Source organism: Oncorhynchus tshawytscha, linkage group LG23, assembly GCF_018296145.1.
Source record: "Oncorhynchus tshawytscha isolate Ot180627B linkage group LG23, Otsh_v2.0, whole genome shotgun sequence".
Taxonomy (NCBI): Eukaryota; Metazoa; Chordata; class Actinopteri; order Salmoniformes; family Salmonidae; genus Oncorhynchus; species Oncorhynchus tshawytscha.
Genome location: NC_056451.1, coordinates 27721312 through 27741144, shown reverse-complemented (window position 1 = coordinate 27741144; position 19833 = coordinate 27721312). Strand labels below are relative to the sequence as shown.

At 47.5% G+C, this 19833-nt stretch overlaps 2 protein-coding genes across 2 annotated transcripts; both read left to right on the top strand.

Annotated features, from left to right (window-relative positions):
• The first annotated feature begins 1394 nt into the window (after positions 1-1394).
• LOC121840646 (protein FAM189B-like) lies at positions 1395-6594 on the top strand. Its single transcript, XM_042305133.1, has 8 exons — positions 1395-1433; positions 1688-1760; positions 2450-2753; positions 2849-3195; positions 5743-5811; positions 5904-6085; positions 6225-6371; positions 6472-6594. Exons 1-8 carry the CDS (start codon positions 1410-1412, stop codon positions 6592-6594), a joined length of 1269 nt encoding a protein of 422 aa, XP_042161067.1. The 5' UTR covers positions 1395-1409.
• Positions 6595-10379: 3785 nt separating this feature from the next.
• Positions 10380-14311, top strand: LOC112242342 (farnesyl pyrophosphate synthase). The gene is made up of 10 exons (XM_042305125.1): positions 10380-10538; positions 11190-11345; positions 11524-11664; positions 11784-11864; positions 12068-12190; positions 12265-12353; positions 12500-12572; positions 12673-12750; positions 12912-13046; positions 13226-14311. Exons 1-10 carry the CDS (start codon positions 10515-10517, stop codon positions 13418-13420), a joined length of 1095 nt encoding a protein of 364 aa, XP_042161059.1. The 5' UTR covers positions 10380-10514; the 3' UTR covers positions 13421-14311.
• The last annotated feature ends 5522 nt before the right edge of the window (positions 14312-19833 follow it).

The window sequence follows — 19833 nt, the reverse complement described above, 5'->3', positions numbered from 1 at the left end:
TGGTCTCCTGAGGGATCTCCTCCCAGACCTGGACTAAAGCATCCGCCAACTCCTGGACAGTCTGTGGTGCAACGTGGCGTTGGTGGATGGAGCGAGACATGATGTCCCAGATGTGCTCAATTGGATTCAGGTCTGGGAACGGGCGAGCCAGTCCATAGCATTAATGCCTTCTTCTTGGAGGAACTGCTGACACACTCCAGCCACATGAGGTCTAGCATTGTCTTGCATTTGGAGGAACCCAGGGCCAACCGCACCAGCATATGGTCTCACAAGGGGTCTGAGGATCTCATCTCGATACCTAATGGCAGTCAGGCTACCTCTGGCGAGCACATGGAGGGCTGTGCGGCCCCCCAAAGAAATGCCACCCCACACCATGACTGACCCACCGCCAAACCGGTCATGCTGGAGGATGTTGCAGGCAGCAGAACGTTCTCCACGGGGCGTCTCCAGACTCTGTCACATGTGTCACATGTGCTCAGTGTGAACCTGCTTTCATCTGTGAAGAGCACAGGGCGCCAGTGGCGAATTTGCCAATCTTGGTGTTCTCTGGCAAATGCCAAACGTCCTGCACGGTGTTGGGCTGTAAGCACAACCCCCACCTGTGGACGTCGGGCCCTCATACCACCCTCATGGAGTCTGTTTCTGACCGTTTGAGCAGACACATGCACATTTGTGGCCTGCTGGAGGTCATTTTGCAGGGCTCTGGCAGTGCTCCTCCTGCTCCTCCTTGCACAAAGGCGGAGGTAGCGGTCCTGCTGCTGGGTTGTTGCCCTCCTACGGCCTCCTCCAAGTCTCCTGATGTACTGGCCTGTCTCCTGGTAGCGCCTCCATGCTCTGGACACTACGCTGACAGACACAGCAAACCTTCTTGCCACAGCTCGCATTGGTGTTCCATCCTGGATGAGCTGCACTACCTGAGCCACTTGTGTGGGTTGTAGACTCCGTCTCATGCTACCACTAGAGTGAATGCACCGCCAGCATTCAAAAGTGACCAAAACATCAGCCAGGAAGCATAGGAACTGAGAAGTGGTCTGTGGTCACCACCTGCAGAACCACTCCTTTATTGGGGGTGTCTTGCTAATTGCCTATAATTCTCACATGTTGTCTATTCCATTTGCACAACAGCATGTGAAATGTATTGTCAATCAGGGTTGCTTCCTAAGTGGACAGTTTAATTTCACAGAAGTGTGATTGACTTGGAGTTACATTGTGTTGTTTAAGTGTTCCCTTTATTTTTTTGAGCAGTGTATTATTATTAAACACACACTCTAGCATTTGTAAATAGCCAATAAAATCAGTCTTCATTGTTTGTCTGTGTGTCTATATGTCCTCAGTATCACCTATAACGGGTCGATGGAGAGTCCAGTTCCTCTGTACCCCACTGACTGTCCCCTCCTTACGAATTAGTGATGGGACAGAGAGCAGCTAGCCAGGTCAGTGGGGAATCTAGACATGTTTGCTGGTGTGTGTGTGTGTGTGTGTGTGTGTGTGTGTGTGTGTGTGTGTGTGTGTGTGTGTGTGTGTGTGTGTGTGTGTGTGTGTGTGTGTGAGTGTGTGTGTGTGAAAGAGAGAGAGAGAGAGAAACGTGCTAAGCAGGAATACAGGACAATTGTCTCTCTGTGTGTTTGTTTGTGTGTGCATGCGGGTGTGTGTGTCTATTAAACACGTGCTGTGTGGTTGTCTTTAGGCCACGGTGTTTGACAGCCATGGGAATGAGCTGTCTGGAGAGAGGGCCACATCCACTGCCTTCAGCGGAGAGGGTCAGAGTCACACATGCTACATTCTGTTCACTTCAGCTCTGTTATTCATGTTTTTACCAGTCTGGTATTGAAAGGAGAGTTTCCATGAAGGGCCCATTTACTCTGGTTCTTTACCTACAGTTCAAGTCAGAAGTTTACATACACCTTAGCCAAATACATTTAAACTCAGTTTTTCACAGTTCTTGACATTTAATCCTCGTAAAAAAAAAACATCTGAGGTTTTGGCTGATTTCTTTTGATTTTCCCATGATGTCAAGCAAAGAAGCACTGAATTTGAAGGTAGGCCTTGAAATACATCCACAGGTACACCTCCAATAGCCTATCAGTAGCTTCTAAAGCCATGACATAATTTTCTGGAATTTTCAAAGCTGTTTAAAGGCACAGTCAACTTAGTGTATGTAAACTTCTGACCCACTGGAATTGTGATACAGTAAATTATAAGTGAAATAATATGTCTGTAAACAATTGTTGGAAAAATTACTTGTGTCATGCACAAAGCAGATGTCCTAACTGACTTGCCAAAACTATAGTTTGTAACAAGAAATTTGTGGAGAGGTTGAAAAACTTGTTTTAATGACTCCAACCTAAGTGTATGTAAACTTCCGACTTGAACTGTAAACAGGCAACACTGCCAATTCATAAATTTAGCCTAATATAAACAAGTAAATGAACCGCCTCCCTCCCTCCAGTCTCCATGGACAGTGGTTCTCTGTTGATGTCGGAGATCATTGACATCCCAGACGACACCTCACCTTCTGAGGACTCCGGCCTCGTGGGGATGAAGGCTAGGGGGGAGAGAGCGAGCACCGGGGGAGTGGAGGGGGGAGATGGGGGAGAAGGAGGGGAGTATGTGAGCTTCCGTGGCCCCCCTCCCCAACCCCCGGAGAGTCCCCTGGTAGAGAGTCCCCTGGTGGGCCCCAGGGCCAGGCGATGCTACAGAGGAGAGAGGTCCAACTCCTGCTCCTCATCTAGCACTGCTACAGCTACATACAGGTAAATACAAGGACAATCACACACACAGTTCACAGCCACTTTCTTACAGCTCCTTCTCAAAAGAGAACAACCCTCCCCCTCCCCCCTCTTTGCAGGTCTCCAGTGTTGAGGCGACAGGCTATGTTGGCCAGTAGTTGTTCCCAGTTGGAGCTGCTAGGGGGCGCCACCTCTCGCCAGCGCTCCTCTATCCTAGAGAAACGAGTCAGGCCTTGCACCCCTTTACGACGCGGTTCTGCCTCTGCCCCTGCCTCTGCAGCTCCTCCCACTTCCTCATCCTCAGCTGTCAATCAGCAGGGTGGTCACGGCAACGGCGTACCCCTCCCCCTACAGCCGTTGTACTTGCGTCGTCAGGGCGGAAGGAGCGAGAGGGGGGATAGTGACGGGCTTCTGCCCCTAGTGAGGTCACACAGCGAGCCTGGCCTCAGCTCTTCTGCTGATACAGGTGGGTACACACTAGAGGTCGGCCGATTAATCGGAATGGCCGATTAATTGGGGCCGATTTCAAGTTTTCATAACAATCAGATTTTTTTTTTTACACCTTTATTTAATTTTTATTTAACTAGGCAAGTCAGTTAAGAACACATTCTTATTTTCAATGACGGCCTAGGAACAGTGGGTTAACTGCCTTGTTCAAGATTTTTACCTTGTCAGCTCAGGGATTCAGTCTTGCAACCCTAGGGTTAACTAGTCCAACACTCTAACCACCTGCCTCACGAGGAGCCCACCTGTTCCGCGAATGCAGTAAGAAGCCAAGGTAAGTTGCTAGCTAGCATTAAGCTTAATCAATCATAATCACTAGTTATATCTACACATGGTTGATGATATTACTAGTTCATCTAGCGTGTCCTGCGTTGCATATAATCGATGCAGTGCGCATTCGCGAAAAGGACTGTCGTTGCTCAACGTGTACCTAACCATAAATACCAATGCCTTTCTTAAAATCAATACACAGAAGTATATATTTTGAAACCTGCATATTTAGCAAAAAGAAATCCAGGTTAGCAGGCAATATTAACCAGGTGAAATTGTGTCATTTCTCTTGCGCTCATTGCACACAGAGTCAGGGTATATGCAAATGTTTGGGCCGCCTGGCTCGTGGCGAACTAATTTGCCAGAGTTTTAGGTAATTATGACATAACATTGAAGGTTGTGCAATGTAACAGGAATATTTAGACTTATGGATGCCACCCGTTAGATAAAATACGGAACGGTTCCGTATTTCACTGAAAGAATAAACGTCTTCGAGATGATAGTTTCCGGATTCGACCATATTAATGACTTACGGCTTGCATTTCTGTGTGTTATTATGTTATAATTAAGTCTATGATTTGATAGAGCAGTCTGATTGAGCGATGGTAGGCACCAGCAGGCTCGTAAGCATTCATTCAAACAGCACTTTCATGTGTTTTGCCAGCAGCTCTGCTGTTTAAGACTTCAAGCCTATCAACTCCCGAGAATAGGCTGGTGTAACTGATGTGAAATGGCTAGCTAGTTAGTGGGGTGCGCGCTAATAGCATTTCAAACGTCACTCGCTCTGAGACTTGGAGTGGTTGTTCCCCTTGCTCTGCATGGGTAACGCTGCTTCGAGGGTGGCTGTTGTCGTTGTGTTCCTGGTTCGAGCCCAGGTAGCGGCAAGGAGAGGGGCGGAAGCTATACTGTTACACTGGCAATACTAAAGTGCCTATAAGAACATCCAATAGTCAAAGGTATATGAAATACAAATCGTATAGAGAGAAATAGTCCTATAATTCCTAGAATAACTACAACCTAAAACTTCTTACCTGGGAATATTGAAGACTCATGTTAAAAGGAACCACCAGCTTTCATATGTTCTCATGTTCTGAGCAAGGAACTTAAACGTTAGCTTTCTTACTTTCTTCTCCAACACTTTGTTTTTGCATTATTTAAACCAAATTGAACATGTTTCATTATTTATTTGAGGCTAAATTAATTGTATTGATATATTATATTAAGTTAAAATAAGTGTTAATTCAGTATTGTTCTAATTGTCATTATTACAACAACAAAAAAATGACAAATCGGCCGATTAATCGTATCGGGTTTTTTGTGTCCTCCAATAATCGTCATCGGCGTTGAAGTCATAATCAGTCGACCTCTAGTACACACACACAACACACATGTACAGACATCCAGTGTTAGTGATTTACAACTCACACTATGAACACACTATGAATACACTATGCAAGAAAGACATGGTGATAGTTTGCATTTCATATCTATATCATACCTCCCTTTCTCTGTCCCTCTCTCTCTCCCTCTCACCTCTCTCCCTTACTCTCTCCTCTTTTCCCTCCCTCCCTCTCTCCCTCCCTCTCTCCTCTCTCCCTTCCTTTCTCCTCTCTCCCCTCCCTCCCTCTCTCTTTCCTCTGACACCTCCCTCCCTCTCTCTCCCTCACTCCCTTTCTCCTCTCTCCCCCTCCCTCTTTCATCTGACCCCTCCCTCTCTCCTCTCTCCTTCCCTCCCTCTCTCTCCCTCCCTCTCTCCTCTCTCCCCTCCCTCTCTCCTCTCTCCCATCCTCTCTCTCCCTCCTTCTCCCTTTCTCAACTCTCCCTCCCTCTCTCCTCTCTCCCCTTCCTCCCTCTCTCTCCCCTCCCTCTCTCCTCTCTCCCCTCCCTCTCTCCTCTCTCCCTTCCTCTCTCTCCCTTCCTCCTCCCTTTCTCCTCTCTCCCCTCCCTCTTTCATCTGACCCCTCCCTCTCTCCTCTCTCCCTCCCTCCATCTCTCTACCTCCCTCTCTCCTCTCTCCCCTCACTCTCTCCTCTCTCCCTTCCTCTCTCTCTCTCTCCCTCCCTCCTCCCTTTCTCAACTCTCCCTCCCTCTCTCATCTCTCCCACCCTCTCTCATCTCTCCCACCCTCTCACCCTTCTCCCAGCTCCTTCTCTTCTCTCCCCTTCCTCTCTGCTCTCTCCCTCCCTCTCTGCTCTCTCTCTCCCTCCCTCTCTGCTCTCTCCCTCCCTCTCTGCTCTAGTTGACTTCAGTGGTGGCTCAGTGGGCAGTAAAGGAGTGAGGGAGGGCTCTCAGACCTCTACAGACACAGGTGAGAATCTAAAGGTTAGCGGTTAGAGAAGGCAGTATCGACCACCTTTGGGTTAGACACTACAGAGTATAGTTTCTGTCTGTCTTCCCCAGGTCCGTCCTCCGAGGCATGCCTGCTACCCCGCTCCTCTCTGGTGCCCCCCTCAGCCCTCCTCCCCAGGAAGGGCAGTGTGAAGGCAGCCACCATGGGGCGCACCTTGCCCCCCTCCAAAGGCCCTGCCAACTCTCCCTTGCACCTGCCCAAAGAATGCAACCGCTCTCTTGGGGACCTCAAGGTGTGTAATGGCTGAAAAAGACTAATAACAGCAGCCATAAACTCTGCAAAGATACTTATATCTAGAAATGAACATATTGTATGTTGAAAGATTATGCCAGGTCCTGATTTCTCATCCTCTCTCCTTTTCTTCCTGTCAGGTGACAAGGGGGTTGGTGGCTCGCTTCCTGCAGCGCTCCAAACGGAACCTGGCGTCCGCCGCAGAGAATTCTGGGAACATGGGACAGGGTCAGAAAAGGAGAGGCGGGGTGGAGGGCAACGGGACAGGCCATCTCCCTTTAGAGCAGGTAACACACACTGACACATATAGACACATACAGTAAATACACACACACTCACACACACATACAGACACACACACTCACACTAGTGTCTGTCTGTCTCAAGGTGTTACGTAACTCCTGGGGGCCAGCCAGGGATCCCACCCGCCACACCCTCATCACCGTGGTCACCACCACTCCCATAGCGACAGCCGCCACAACCGCCGTCATAGCAACCAACCCCCTGTGACGGAGGGGATCCACTTGCGCAGCTGTGGCGACTTAAGCTCCTCCTCCTCTGCGTCGCTATGGCGATTACTGACGGCCAACCCCCACGGGTCATCGGGGCACTGTACACAGAGTCAGCCCTGTAAGAGGGGGGCACTGTACACAGAGTCAGCCCTGTAAGAGGGGGAGGAGGGAGGAAAGATGGGATGGGGAGGAAAAGGAGAGGAGGCAGAAAGTGTACCCACACAGAGGAGAGTGGAGGCATGGTATGGTCTAATGAAGAAGAGATACAAAGGGAGGAGGAGAAGTGGAGGATGGTAGGATGAGTTAGACAGGGGAGAGGAAGGATGAAGGAACAGGCTACTGACATATCCTGATGGGCGGTGGAAGGAGTCAGCACTATGAGGAGGGAACGACTGGACATTTGCTACAGCCTTGTTCCAATACTTTCAACATGCATCCTACCGCTTTCCCTTCCTCCTTCCCCTTGGAGCCCTCCTCTGCACCTGCGCCTGGCCTTCCTTTCCTGAACTTTGACCTCTCAACTAACCTCCTTCCTTCAACCTTCACCTAGCCATACTGAACACAACTCTCTGGGATCTCTCTTTAACTTCAAGACTAGAGAGGATGGAGAGAAGGAGTAGGATAATGAAGTTTCCCCTAGACTCTGAGCTACGGTCAGTTTAGTGTTTCTCCTCCTAATGGTTAAGGTTAGGATCAGTGGAGCATAAGCTGATCCTAGATCTGTGTCTAAGGTAAACACTTTTCTGGAGCTGTGAACATCACTCTTACACGAACCGCATACACTCATTAAACTGCTCACTCTTTTTCAAAACTCAAATGTACGTTCATTTGTCCAGCTCTTCATCCGGAGCGAAACTCACTTTAAGTGTTCATGAAATTCACCTTTTTGTCTTCCACTCGTGAAATGGTTAACCTTCCTTTTCTCCTGATGACACTGTAAAATGTACAGAAAAATGTACACTCGTTTTGCCCACTGACAGTGAAAGTTTAATGGCCTGCTAGTGTCGCCATATGTTTACAAACTTACATCTTTATTAGTCTTTTTTTGTGGTTCATTTTCTTGAGGTAAAATCAACATGTAATCCTCAACACCCCTTACCTAGTCCATCTCCAATCTGCTTTCGGAAGAAAGGTGCCTCAAACTCAAAACTCACACACCATCTACCCCAGACTCAAAACTCACACACCATCTACCCCAAACTCAAAACTCACACACCATCTACCCCAAACTCAAAACTCACACACCATCTACCCCAAACTCAAAACTCACACACCATCTACCCCAGACTCAAAACTCACACACCATCTACCCCAAACTCAAAACTCACACACCATCTACCCCAGACTCAAAACTCACACACCATCTACCCCAAACTCAAAACTCACACACCATCTACCCCAAACTCAAAACTCACACACCATCTACCCCAAACTCAAAACTCACACACCATCTACCCCAGACTCAAAACTCACACACCATCTACCCCAAACTCAAAACTCACACACCATCTACCCCAAACTCAAAACTCACACACCATATACCCCAAACTCAAAACTAACACACCATCTACCCCAAACTCAAAACTCACACACCATCTACCCCAGACTCAAAACTCACACACCATCTACCCCAAACTCAAAACTGACACACCATCTACCCCAAACTCAAAACTCACACACCATATACCCCAAACTCAAAACTAACACACCATCTACCCCAAACTCAAAACTCACACACCATCTAACCTAACCTAAACTCAAAACTAACACACCATCTACCCCAAACTCAAAACTCACACACCATCTACCCCAAACTCAAAACTCACACACCATCTACCCCAGACTCAAAACTCACACACCATCTACCCCAAACTCAAAACTCACACACCATCTACCCCAAACTCAAAACTCACACACCATATACCCCAAACTCAAAACTAACACACCATCTACCCCAAACTCAAAACTCACACACCATCTACCCCAGACTCAAAACTCACACACCATCTACCCCAAACTCAAAACTGACACACCATCTACCCCAAACTCAAAACTCACACACCATATACCCCAAACTCAAAACTAACACACCATCTACCCCAAACTCAAAACTCACACACCATCTAACCTAACCTAAACTCAAAACTAACACACCATCTACCCCAAACTCAAAACTAACACACCATATACCCAAAACTCAAAACTAACACACCATCTACCCCAAACTCAAAACTAACACACCATCTACCCCAAACTCAAAACTAACACACCATCTACCCCAAACTTAAAACTAACACACCATCTACGACAAACTCAAAACTGACTCTTATTACACCGGTCTAAGACATCATACTCCCAAACTCGGCATTTCCTGTCTCTGAGATAACCTTGGACATAGCGATTTGATTTGTATGTAATGGTACAACCCCCCATAATGTACTCCGAATGAAACAGGAACCTTGTTCAAATACTACAACTTCCCTCCCTGTGTATCAAATCCTACAAAATAACTAACCTTCCCCTAAGAATGACTTTAGCTGCATGTTTTGGCAATGCTTCTTACCTTTCTCTCTCTCTCTTGCATCCAAAACCTAGTTGCTCTGAGCCTTTGGAAATGTGTTAATGTATAGTGAAGGGGATGGATCAATGTTGTGCTGTTGAACCCAGAGCCGTAGATATACTGGGTTCCAACTAACTATCATCCATGAACTCTGTGATGTGTCTGGCTCTGGCTGAACGGTTATGTCTGATCAATTACACCTCAGTATGATTCCCAAAGCACTAAAGAGATTCTTGCAATAAATGTACAGATACGTTTGTATAGATGTTGGGGATCAGATATTCAGGATGGTAGTTCCACCAAGACTTAGTGGGAACTATGAGAATCTGGATATTATAGTCTGATACTGGAGGTTGGACGACATAAAGCGTGCAGTATTCTTAGAGGACATACTGTCTGGATTGGAATAGAAAGCTGGCTAACCTCAACCCAGTCAGACAAGAGTTATACACTCAATGGCGATATTGTGAAGACTTTAAGTTTTGAATATACAAACAATTATGTATGTAAGTGATTTAAACACAACACACAGATACACATATGCGAACACACACACACACACACACACACACAGACACACAACCACACACACACACACACAGAAGCACTGAGCTGTGTTAAAAATGTTGCTATAATTTCTACCTCCTATTTTGCACAGTGTATAATTGTATGGCTTGAAGTGATAGAGCCGACCTGAATAAACATATTATTCTCTTCAAATATGATACATAAATGTTCTAATGCAAGAACTTTTAATGCAAGTCATGTATTTCAACATACTGAATAAATGATCCACAACATGAAAGTGTTCATGTGTGTAATGTGTTCAAAATGTGTAGCTAGGTTAAACATTTTATAGAAATGCGCTATTTATTCTATTCTTATGGAACCACAGATTTAATGTTGCATATTATATATTGTTTCATGTATTAGACTATTAGCCAAGAAACCTCTAACTCATGCTTGGGTTGAACCTCTAACTCATGATTGGGTTAATGTACATTTTTTAGGGCAGTTCCTTTCACCACAAAACTCTCTAGACATCAGACAAGTACCCCCCATCTAAACTCCCCCTCTTCCGGATTTCTATTGGTTAGTCAGCCCGAAAGCCCATCCTGGTTCGATGGCGTTATCGAATCAAAAGGCTCATGTCATATGAAGGCTTGTGGTCCCACGGCCCTGCGATCACTCGCGAAGGCTGTCGGGAGGTTTAGTTCAGAAGCTATGCGATAAAATAAACACCAACGTGGTCAAAAACTACAATACACCGAATTCCCTAGTTCTGTGTGCGTCGTACTCTCCCATTTGACAGGTAAAGAGACACCAGTGAAGAGGGATTTGACAAACAGACTGTCACTATGAGCAAGGACAAGATAATCATGGTAAGAAGGACTGCAGATATTGCAACCTAGTGTGTAGTTGTTTATTTAGTTATCTATTTATGAAAGGGATCTAACGTTCAGGCGTGATATCGCTCTGTGTCGTGAGTGGCAAGCCAGACAAGTTTATTACCTGGAGACTAAGCGCTGTCTACTGTAGCTAGGTAACGTTAGCTAGCTAGATGTATTCTAGCCAAGGTAACGTGCTATTTTTACTAATGTTAGTGGGTCATCTCTATTATTAGACTTTGTTTATCTGGGTCTTTCGAGCTATAGTTTCACCTCAAATTCTTCACATTACTGCAGAGAACATACTGATGATGCTACTGCTGACAGCACCGCTGGGATGTTGCTAGCGGTCATTTACTGTAGTTGTGCAGTTTGCTGTAAAGATGTTCATCCTGTCTGCTTGTGTGTGCAATGAGCTTACAGTTTTAGTTAGTTCGCTACATTGATATAGCCAACTAACTTAGTACTGGTAGTTAACAAACAGAGTTGTTGACACTGTGAACTATGTTTGTGTATAAGCATTCTTTGGGTGGGATAAGCACAAACCAGACCTTTATTGACATGTGATGCTTTGGAAACTAATGCTGTTGTTTTCTATCTCCCTCCTGCTTTTCCCTCACAATCTGAAATGTCCTCTGCTCTCAGGGTGACAGTAGTTGCAGCAACGGGACCCACCACTCGGGGGCGGTGCAGTCAGACCCACAGCTGTTTGAGGCCCAGTTTGAGGAGCTGGTGACCGAGCTCACAGAGCAGGACCTCACAGACTCTGTCCTCGCTGACGCTCTCAACAGACTCCGAGAGGTAGGGTGTGTTGTGTTTGGGTGTGTAGGGGTTGTGAGACCACCATAGGAAGTTAAAATATATATATATTTATTTCTCCTTCAGATCTATGAGAAGTGTCTAGGGGTAGTTGCTAGGGTTTGATTTGAGAAATTGAGATGTGCAAAGATGCCATACAACTCATCTCTCTTTCTCTTAGGTGTTGCATTACAACACTCCTGGAGGAAAAAGAAACAGAGGTCTGTCTGTGATTGGCTCTTTGAGGGAGCTTGTTCCTCCCACTGAGCTGACCCAGGATGCTGTGCGACGGGCCCTGCTGGTTGGCTGGTGCATTGAGCTGGTGAGAGCGACACACACACACACACACACACACACACACACACAGTTATTGCCTCAATTAGCACTTTGCTGAGGTACCACAGTGAAGTGACTGACGCTGCCTTTTTATCTCTCTCTCAGCTCCAGGCGTTCTTCTTGGTAGCTGATGACATCATGGATGCTTCAGTGACTCGGAGAGGTCAGCCCTGCTGGTACAAGAGGGTGAGACTGACTGTTATCGCTCTCACAAGAAATATAGTCTAATCTGAAAGCATTGTTATGGTCAGCCAACTGGTTTACCCAAAATTAGCTGTAAGCTTACATCAACTTCCATACTGCATCACCTGTCAACAACACCATGTGTCCCTGTTAACGTAGTAGGCTTCAAAGGGTTTGCTCAGTCAGTAACAGCTGTTGTTTCTCAGGAGAGAGTGGGTCTGGATGCCATCAATGATTCCTTCCTCCTGGAGGGATCCATCTACAGACTACTGCGCAGACACTGCAGGGCACAGCCCTACTACGTACACCTATTGGAGCTCTTCACTGAGGTACACACACACATACTTACACAGCTGACTCTTGTGCTGTAGCTGACTTGTTTCTCTGTCCCTGTGTGTTTCAGACGTCCTTCCAGACAGAGCTGGGCCAGGCACTGGACCTGATGACCGCTCCTCCTGGTCAAATAGACCTCAACCGCTTCACCATGGAGAGGTTTGTAAGAGGGAGAGGGGTGGGATATAGTGATGGAGGGTATATGGAGATTCAAGGTACAGGTGATTGAGGGGTGTTGAGTGTATTGTTGGGGTTTGGAAGGGTATAATCTTTACTCTTTCTCCCTCCCTCTCCCTGTGTGTCAGATATAAGGCCATAGTAAAGTACAAGACTGCCTTCTACTCCTTCTACCTCCCTGTGGCAGCAGCCATGTACATGGTGAGTGTTTTAGTGTTGTAATGTCTGGTCAGTCTCATTATACAAGGTGCAGAAACTGTAACTTATACAAATGGTGTATCTCTTTCTGAATAATTCCCAGGCGGGCATCGACAGTGAAGAGGAACACAACAACGCCAAGCATATCTTACTGGAGATGGGAGAGTTCTTCCAGATACAGGTGAGACCACAGTAATTCTATGAGACTGACTCTCTCACACACACACACACACAAACACACGGACAATGTCATAACAGCATTGTTTTACAGGTGAGACCACAGTAATTCTGTGTGTGTGTCAGTCATACCAGCATGGTTTTACAATGTTTCTCTGTTGCCAGGATGACTACCTGGATTGCTATGGCGACCCGGCGGTGACAGGGAAGATTGGAACAGACATCCAGGACAACAAATGCGGCTGGCTGGTGGTGACCGCTCTAGGGGTCATGACCCCAGTACAAAGGGCAGAGCTGGAGGTGAGGTCAACCATGAACAGTCACAGTTGACCATTGAACTGTAAACACACCTAAGCCATGATGGATGGATGATTGAGGGAATGAATGCATTTATTCACTTCTTTACATAGCTCAATACAGTAAACTGCTCTGACTAGAATATCTCTGATAAATAATTCACATTTATTGTCCTCTTCCAGTCATGTTATGGTCGGCATGACAGTGTGGAGAAGGTGAAAGCACTGTACAACACCCTACAGATGCCCACCCTGTACCACCAATACGAAGACCACAGCTATCAGCGCTTACAGAAACTCATCGCGCGTCACGCCCAAAACCTTCCACACGCAGTTTTCCTCAACTTCGCCAAGAAAATCTACAAGAGAAACAAGTGAAGACTATAATGAGACTGTTTTTATTTAGTGTGTGTTGCACTGTAGCTGGACTGAGGAGGGCTAGTTGGTGTGGCTGCTTCCATTTCGGTCCCTTGCCCCTTCCCCTTGCTCCTACCCCGTCAGTGAACACCATGGGGCTAGGGCAGGGCTCTCCAACCCTGGTCCTGGAGAGCTACCATCCTGTAGGTTTTCGCTCCAACCCTAGTCTAACGCACCTGATTGTAATAAGAGTGGAAACCTACAGGAGGGTAGCTCTCCAGGAACATGGTTGGGGAGCCCTGGGTTAGGTTAAGGGTCTAGGGACCTAAAATAGAACAGGGCTTTAGTTTGGACTGCGAGTGAGCCTGGTTGAGATTAGACCAGTCAGTCTTAAACCTGGTCTTCAAGGACCCCTGTGTGTGCCCATTTTTGTTCTCTGTAATATGATTTTCAATTATGTACAGAATAACTGATTACTCAAACTGGGAATACCATGTCATCAAAAAGTATGTCTGTCTCTGTATCAATCTCTTTATTTATTGATGATGACGTGAGTATGACATGTCACTGTTAGCAGCTGTCTGCTCTAGAATCTTGTGGATTTGATGATGATGATGATGATGATGATGATGGCAGGGAGTGACATTGGTTGATGATCACATCAATCAGGATGACAACCTGGGGCCCTGTTTGGCAGAGGGCTCTGGTCTCTACCGGCAGAGTGAATGGACTAGAGCAGGAAGTTGCCCGAAAGGAACAATCCTGCTGTCTTTCACACCATGTTCTGTCTTTGTATTATGTTTTCACTATCTCCCTCTGTGTATAATCATCTCTTTCTAATTACTACTGTACATCTACCTGCTGCTGGCAATATGGCATCTTATTGCTTTTAATAAAGAAATGTGACCAACATGGGTTTAGTATTCAGACCTTTTGTGGAAAACAATATACAGTGAGCAGTAACATTGTGTATGGCTTTCCATCATGATTCATAAAGACAATGAGTCTATTTTTCACAGTTCCTGTGTTTAATAAGGAAACAGTCTTCCTCGATCAGTGTGACTAGATTACTATACAGCATGTGCTTTTACCATGTTACCTTCCATTTCCACTGAGAATGAAAGAGAATAATAAAGATGGAGGGAGTGATGGCGGATAGGAAGAATGGTTCCAATACTAGAGATCAAAGAGAATACGGTAGAAGATTCCGTAGTGATGTCTTCTTCTTGGAGGGAGGAAGCGAAGGCTGAGAGGGATGGAAGGAGCTGACAGATGAACAGAGAGGGAGATTGATTGGTGAGGCAGAAGAGGGGTGTGGTCCCGGCGGATGACGAAAGATAAGGTGGTCGCGAGAGGAGAGAGCTCTCGCTTTAACCATTGGAGAGGCTGTTCGTTGGTCGGACGGGGTTGCACGATCGCATCCGTTTACAGAGAACGGGATCCAGCATCTCCATCTTCTCCTCAACGAAGCCGATGGTGAGTCAAATATCTCACAATCATATGATTCTAGGTGTTGTTGATCAAATGCTCTCTATTTACCGAGATCTAGGCTATACGTTTTGCTATGCTTTCAACACCTGCCCACATCCCCAAATCCAGATAACCAATGTCAATAACCGTTTTCTTGATTTATAGCCTACGGTTGTTTACTAGAATGACAGATGTAATCATGTTGTAGTTAATTTAATAAACATTGCGATACATTTTGTCATAGTAGCGGGGGGTGGCTGTGTCAGGACGATGCGGCTTGAGGTACCCCCTGTCTCCCCCCTCCTCCTTTCCACGGTCTCCATCCGCCACTTCAGGTCGATAAATCCGATGATAAATACCAAAAATCCAGCAGATGATGTGCTCTGCGGTTACGGGACGTTATTCTAACGGTTCTGAACAGGGCGACGTGTCCCAGGCCCGATCTAAGCGCTGCTCAGGTTATGATTTATATGGGCCTACCTTCTCCCCGTTTGATGTGAAGGGCACGGTGCTGCTGTGGAGGAATATGTGTTCAGCCTTGGCAGTGGATGAGTTTTAAAAGACAGCCTGTACGTTAGTCTTTGCGTAACTGAGGATTTTCTTCTCTAAATAATTTGATCTTGTTTACTAAAGATGTTTGTCCTAGGCTATATATTGGGGCAGCAGGTTGGTGAGCGTTGTGCCAGTAACAGAAAGGTTGCTAGATCGACAAGGTAAAAATCTGTCGTTCTGCCCCTGAGCAAGGCAGTTAACCCACTGTTCCTAGACCAGTTAACCCACTGTTCCTAGGCCAGTTAACCCACTGTTCCTAGGCCAGTTAACCCACTGTTCCTAGACCAGTTAACCCACTGTTCCTAGGCCAGTTAACCCACTGTTCCTAGGCCAGTTAACCCACTGTTCCTAGGCCAGTTAACCCACTGTTCCTAGACCAGTTAACCCACTGTTTATAGGTCAGTTAACCCACTGTTCCTAGACCAGTTAACCCACTGTTCCTAGACCAGTTAACCAACTGTTCCTAGGCCAGTTAACCCACTGTTCCTAGGCCAGTTAACCCACTGTTCCTAGACCAGTTAACTCACTGTTCCTAGACCAGTTAACCCACTGTTCCTAGGCCAGTTAACCCACTGTTCCTAGGCCAGTTAACCCACTGTTCCTAGACCAGTTAACCCACTGTTCCTAGGCCAGTTAACCCACTGTTCCTAGACCAGTTAACCCACTGTTCCTAGACCAGTTAACCCACTGTTCCTAGACCAGTTAACCCACTGTTCCTAGACCAGTTAACCCACTGTTCCTAGACTAGTTAACTCACTGTTCCTAGGCCAGTTAACCCACTGTTCCTAGGCCAGTTAACCCACTGTTCCTAGACCAGTTAACTCACTGTTCCTAGACCAGTTAACCCACTGTTCCTAGGCCAGTTAACTCACTGTTCCTAGGCCGTCATTGTAAGATTTTGTTCAACATTTATTTTAATGCAAATAAGCTTAGAATTGAGATAGTTCATTTTGATTTATCATGATTCAATTTACTTGGCCTTATTTTTGTCAGAGAGAGAATGAGAGTTACAGTACATCCTTTCTCACTCCATCAAGCTGAATCTCAGAGTAGACTGGGATGCTGAAGGACAACAGTCCTTCATTAGTTCCCAACTGTTTTCATGGAGATCTCCTCTCTATCACTGACATTGCATTTAGGTGTGTGTGTGTGTGTGTGTGTGTGTGTGTGTGTGTGTGTGTGTGTGTGTGTGTGTGTGTGTGTGTGTGTGTGTGTGTGTGTGTGTGTGTGTGTGTGTGTGTGTGTGTGTGTGTGTGTGTGTGTGTGTGTGTGTGTGTGTGTGTGCGCGCGCGCGCATGTGTCTGTCTCTGTTTGTTTATATATAGAGAGAGGGAGGGAGGATAGGAGTGAGGAGAGATGGATTTAATTTTCATCTAACTGGTCCCAGCACTGAGGAGGTAATTATACAGCAGAAAAGGCCCAATAGTTATATGGAACAAACCAGGGGATTTAACTTGTAAGATTTCTTATGAACAAGAACAAGCTGGTCCCTTGTACAGTTAGAGGAGCACAGACTCCTCTCATCTCTATTATCTGCTGTGCCTCTATTGACTGCATGTCTCTTTTGATGTTGCAGGATCTTTGGAGTCAAGCCAAGATGTGACCATCACGTTTTGGATCTCTCCATCCTTTAGATAGAAAACAGAACCCCTGTTTCTATAGAAACAGAAATAATTGACAATTAGAAAACTATTATTCCTAAAATGCACTCCTCTAGCCGAACCTTCGCTCAGCCCTTGAGGCCTCGTCGCATCGACACGAGCAGGCGGACCACCACCGCAGCGGAACCAAAGCCACACGGCCCTGTTTCCCAGAGGGAAGACAAAAACATGAACACCATTTCCTCTTCCTCACCTCGGCGCGCCACCAAAGCGACCCCTGAGTCTTCCAGGACCAGGGTGGGGGTCCAGCCTCGTGCCCCCTTGGGTCAGTCCAGATTGGGTTTGCAGAGAAACACAGCTCCCCTCTCTACGACCAAACCCAAACCCAAACCTAAAAGTGTCCGTGCAGCAGCAGCAGCTGTGTCGAAACGTGCCCCTTTTCCTCCTCCTCTTCCTCTTCTTCCTCATCTGGACCCCAACTGTAATGAACCCAGCCTGCCTTGTCTGTGCTGCGACGGCCATTCCCCCCAGGACAATAACAGTCTGTTCAACCACAACCACAACAACAACAATACCATCTCCATCAGACAGCAGCTGAAGCTTCAGCCCCCTCCACCACCTCCCCTGCTACCCCAGAGACAGGAGGGGACAGGGGGCAAGACCAAGACACAGGCCAGCCCCTCTCAGCCCCAGCCTCAGCCTCAGGTCCTGGCCCCAGCCTGCCCCCCTAATGCCCTGGAACTGGAGAAAGGAAAAATAGATGAGGAGAATGCAGATGTTAACAAGAACACAGATGTGGTCATAGACAACAAGAAGGAAACAGAGGAAGAGATGGATAACAAGAAGGAAACAGAGGAGGAAGAGATGGATAACAAGAAGGAAACAGAGGAGGAAGAGATGGATAACAAGAAGGAAACAGAGGAGGAAGAGATGGATAACAAGAAGGAAACAGAGGAGGAAGAGGAAAACAGTGTTGATGTTGAAGTTGATGATGAGGAGGAGGGAGATGATGATGATGATGATGATGACGACACGTTGGTCCCATCGTGCTGCGACTGCCCTCCCTCTCTCCTGGATCTCTCCCTGACCTCCTCCACCTCCTCATCCTCCACTTCAATCAGCTCCTGCTCCGATCTGGAGTCAGACTGCGCCGATCTCTCCACCTCTCTCTCGTCCTCTGGCCACAAGTGGAACGCTGATCTGTCAATCTCTCAGGACCACACTCACATTCATGTTCCTGAATGCTACCCAGCCTCCCGTTCACCCCCTGTCCTGCTCCTCAACCCCAAACCCCCTCTGTCTCTCGTTGCCCTCCCCCCCCACACGCCTGCTCCCCAGACGAGGGCTACCCCTCCGCCCCCGCCTCCCCCTCCTCCTCTGACTACCTGGGGGTCAAAGGTCAGACAGGCTTAGGGTCAGAGGTTGCCAAACTAGGCCTCCTGGACTTCCTGGAGTCAGTGGGAGACTTTGGAAAGATGGAGCGCTTTAGCCAGGTGATTCAGGTGGCTCGCTGGGACCTGGAGGGGGATCCTCAGGGGGATCTACTAAGGGATCGACTGGATCACCTGGACCGACTGGAGAGTGTCAACAGGCAGGTGAAGCTGGCCCACATCACCAGGCTCCATGAGAAGGGACTGGATCTAGGCGATCTGGGCAAGGAGGATCTCTCTGATATTCTGGATGAGATGGGGAACGTGGATATGTCTTGGAAGCTGTATAAGGGCCGGGGAGGGTCTTTGGGAGATTCCCAGGAGTTCTCTGATGCTGGAGTGGACCTGACAGCACCTTCAGACTGTGACGAGCCCCTGGTCTCACAATCAGAGACCTCTTTGCCCATAGAGCTCCCACCGAGACCCCCCAAACCCCCTGCCCGCTATGCCAGCGTGAACTCTGAACTCCACACCTACATCAACATCAGCCGTGACATCACCCCCTCCGTCTCTGTCTGCACTTCTCCATCCTCATCCCCCACTTTCTACACCTTCAGGTGTGAGAAGGCCCTCCCTCCTTCCCCACGCTCCGTCCCCCCTCCTCTTCTCTGTCAGCCCATCCCTTACTTTACTCTCTACAAATCTTCCCCTCTCCCATTCTCCCTCCCTCCTCCACTCCCCCATCCCTCCCCCTCGGAGGAAGCACCTAGCCCGTAAGGAGGCTCAGCGTCTCGCCACCCTCCAAGCAGGATGCGGGAATACCCCCTGTCCCTCTCCCCTCCCAACTCTCGCCCCCTCCTCTCCCCCTGCCCCCACCATTTCCATCTCCAACTCCACTAACCCCCCTGCCATCCCTCCCCCGCCCTCTCTCCCCCCTCCTCCCTCTTTCCATGCGTTGGATGATGAGATCCGTAAGCTACTGGTGCTAGCAGGACTGACCCAGGCTGAGCTCCTCAAACTCAGCCCAGAGCTGGGGGTTTGTGTGGGGGGACTGGAGGAGGAGGGAGAGGGGGAGACCCACCACACCTCCAGGCCTGGACAGACACAAGATGGAGGGATGAGGAGAAAAGAGGAGAAGGCTAAGGAGCAGTATGATATAGATGGGTTGGCTGTGGATGGATGGAGAGATGGAGGAGGGAGGTCAGAGGTGGAGAGGGATAGAGAGACTGATATATTTGGAGGAGTAAAGGGGGATGAGGGAGAGAAAGAGGAGAGCAGAGATGTGTTTAGAACCACGTCTTTCACTGACATGGCGAGAAGGAGGAAGAGAAACAGTGGGTTTGGGGCTAATGTTAGCCTAGCATCTGACTCCTACTACAGCACTGGCAATACCAACACCTCTAACAATGTTAACTTCGAGACTTTCAAATATTCCCCTGTG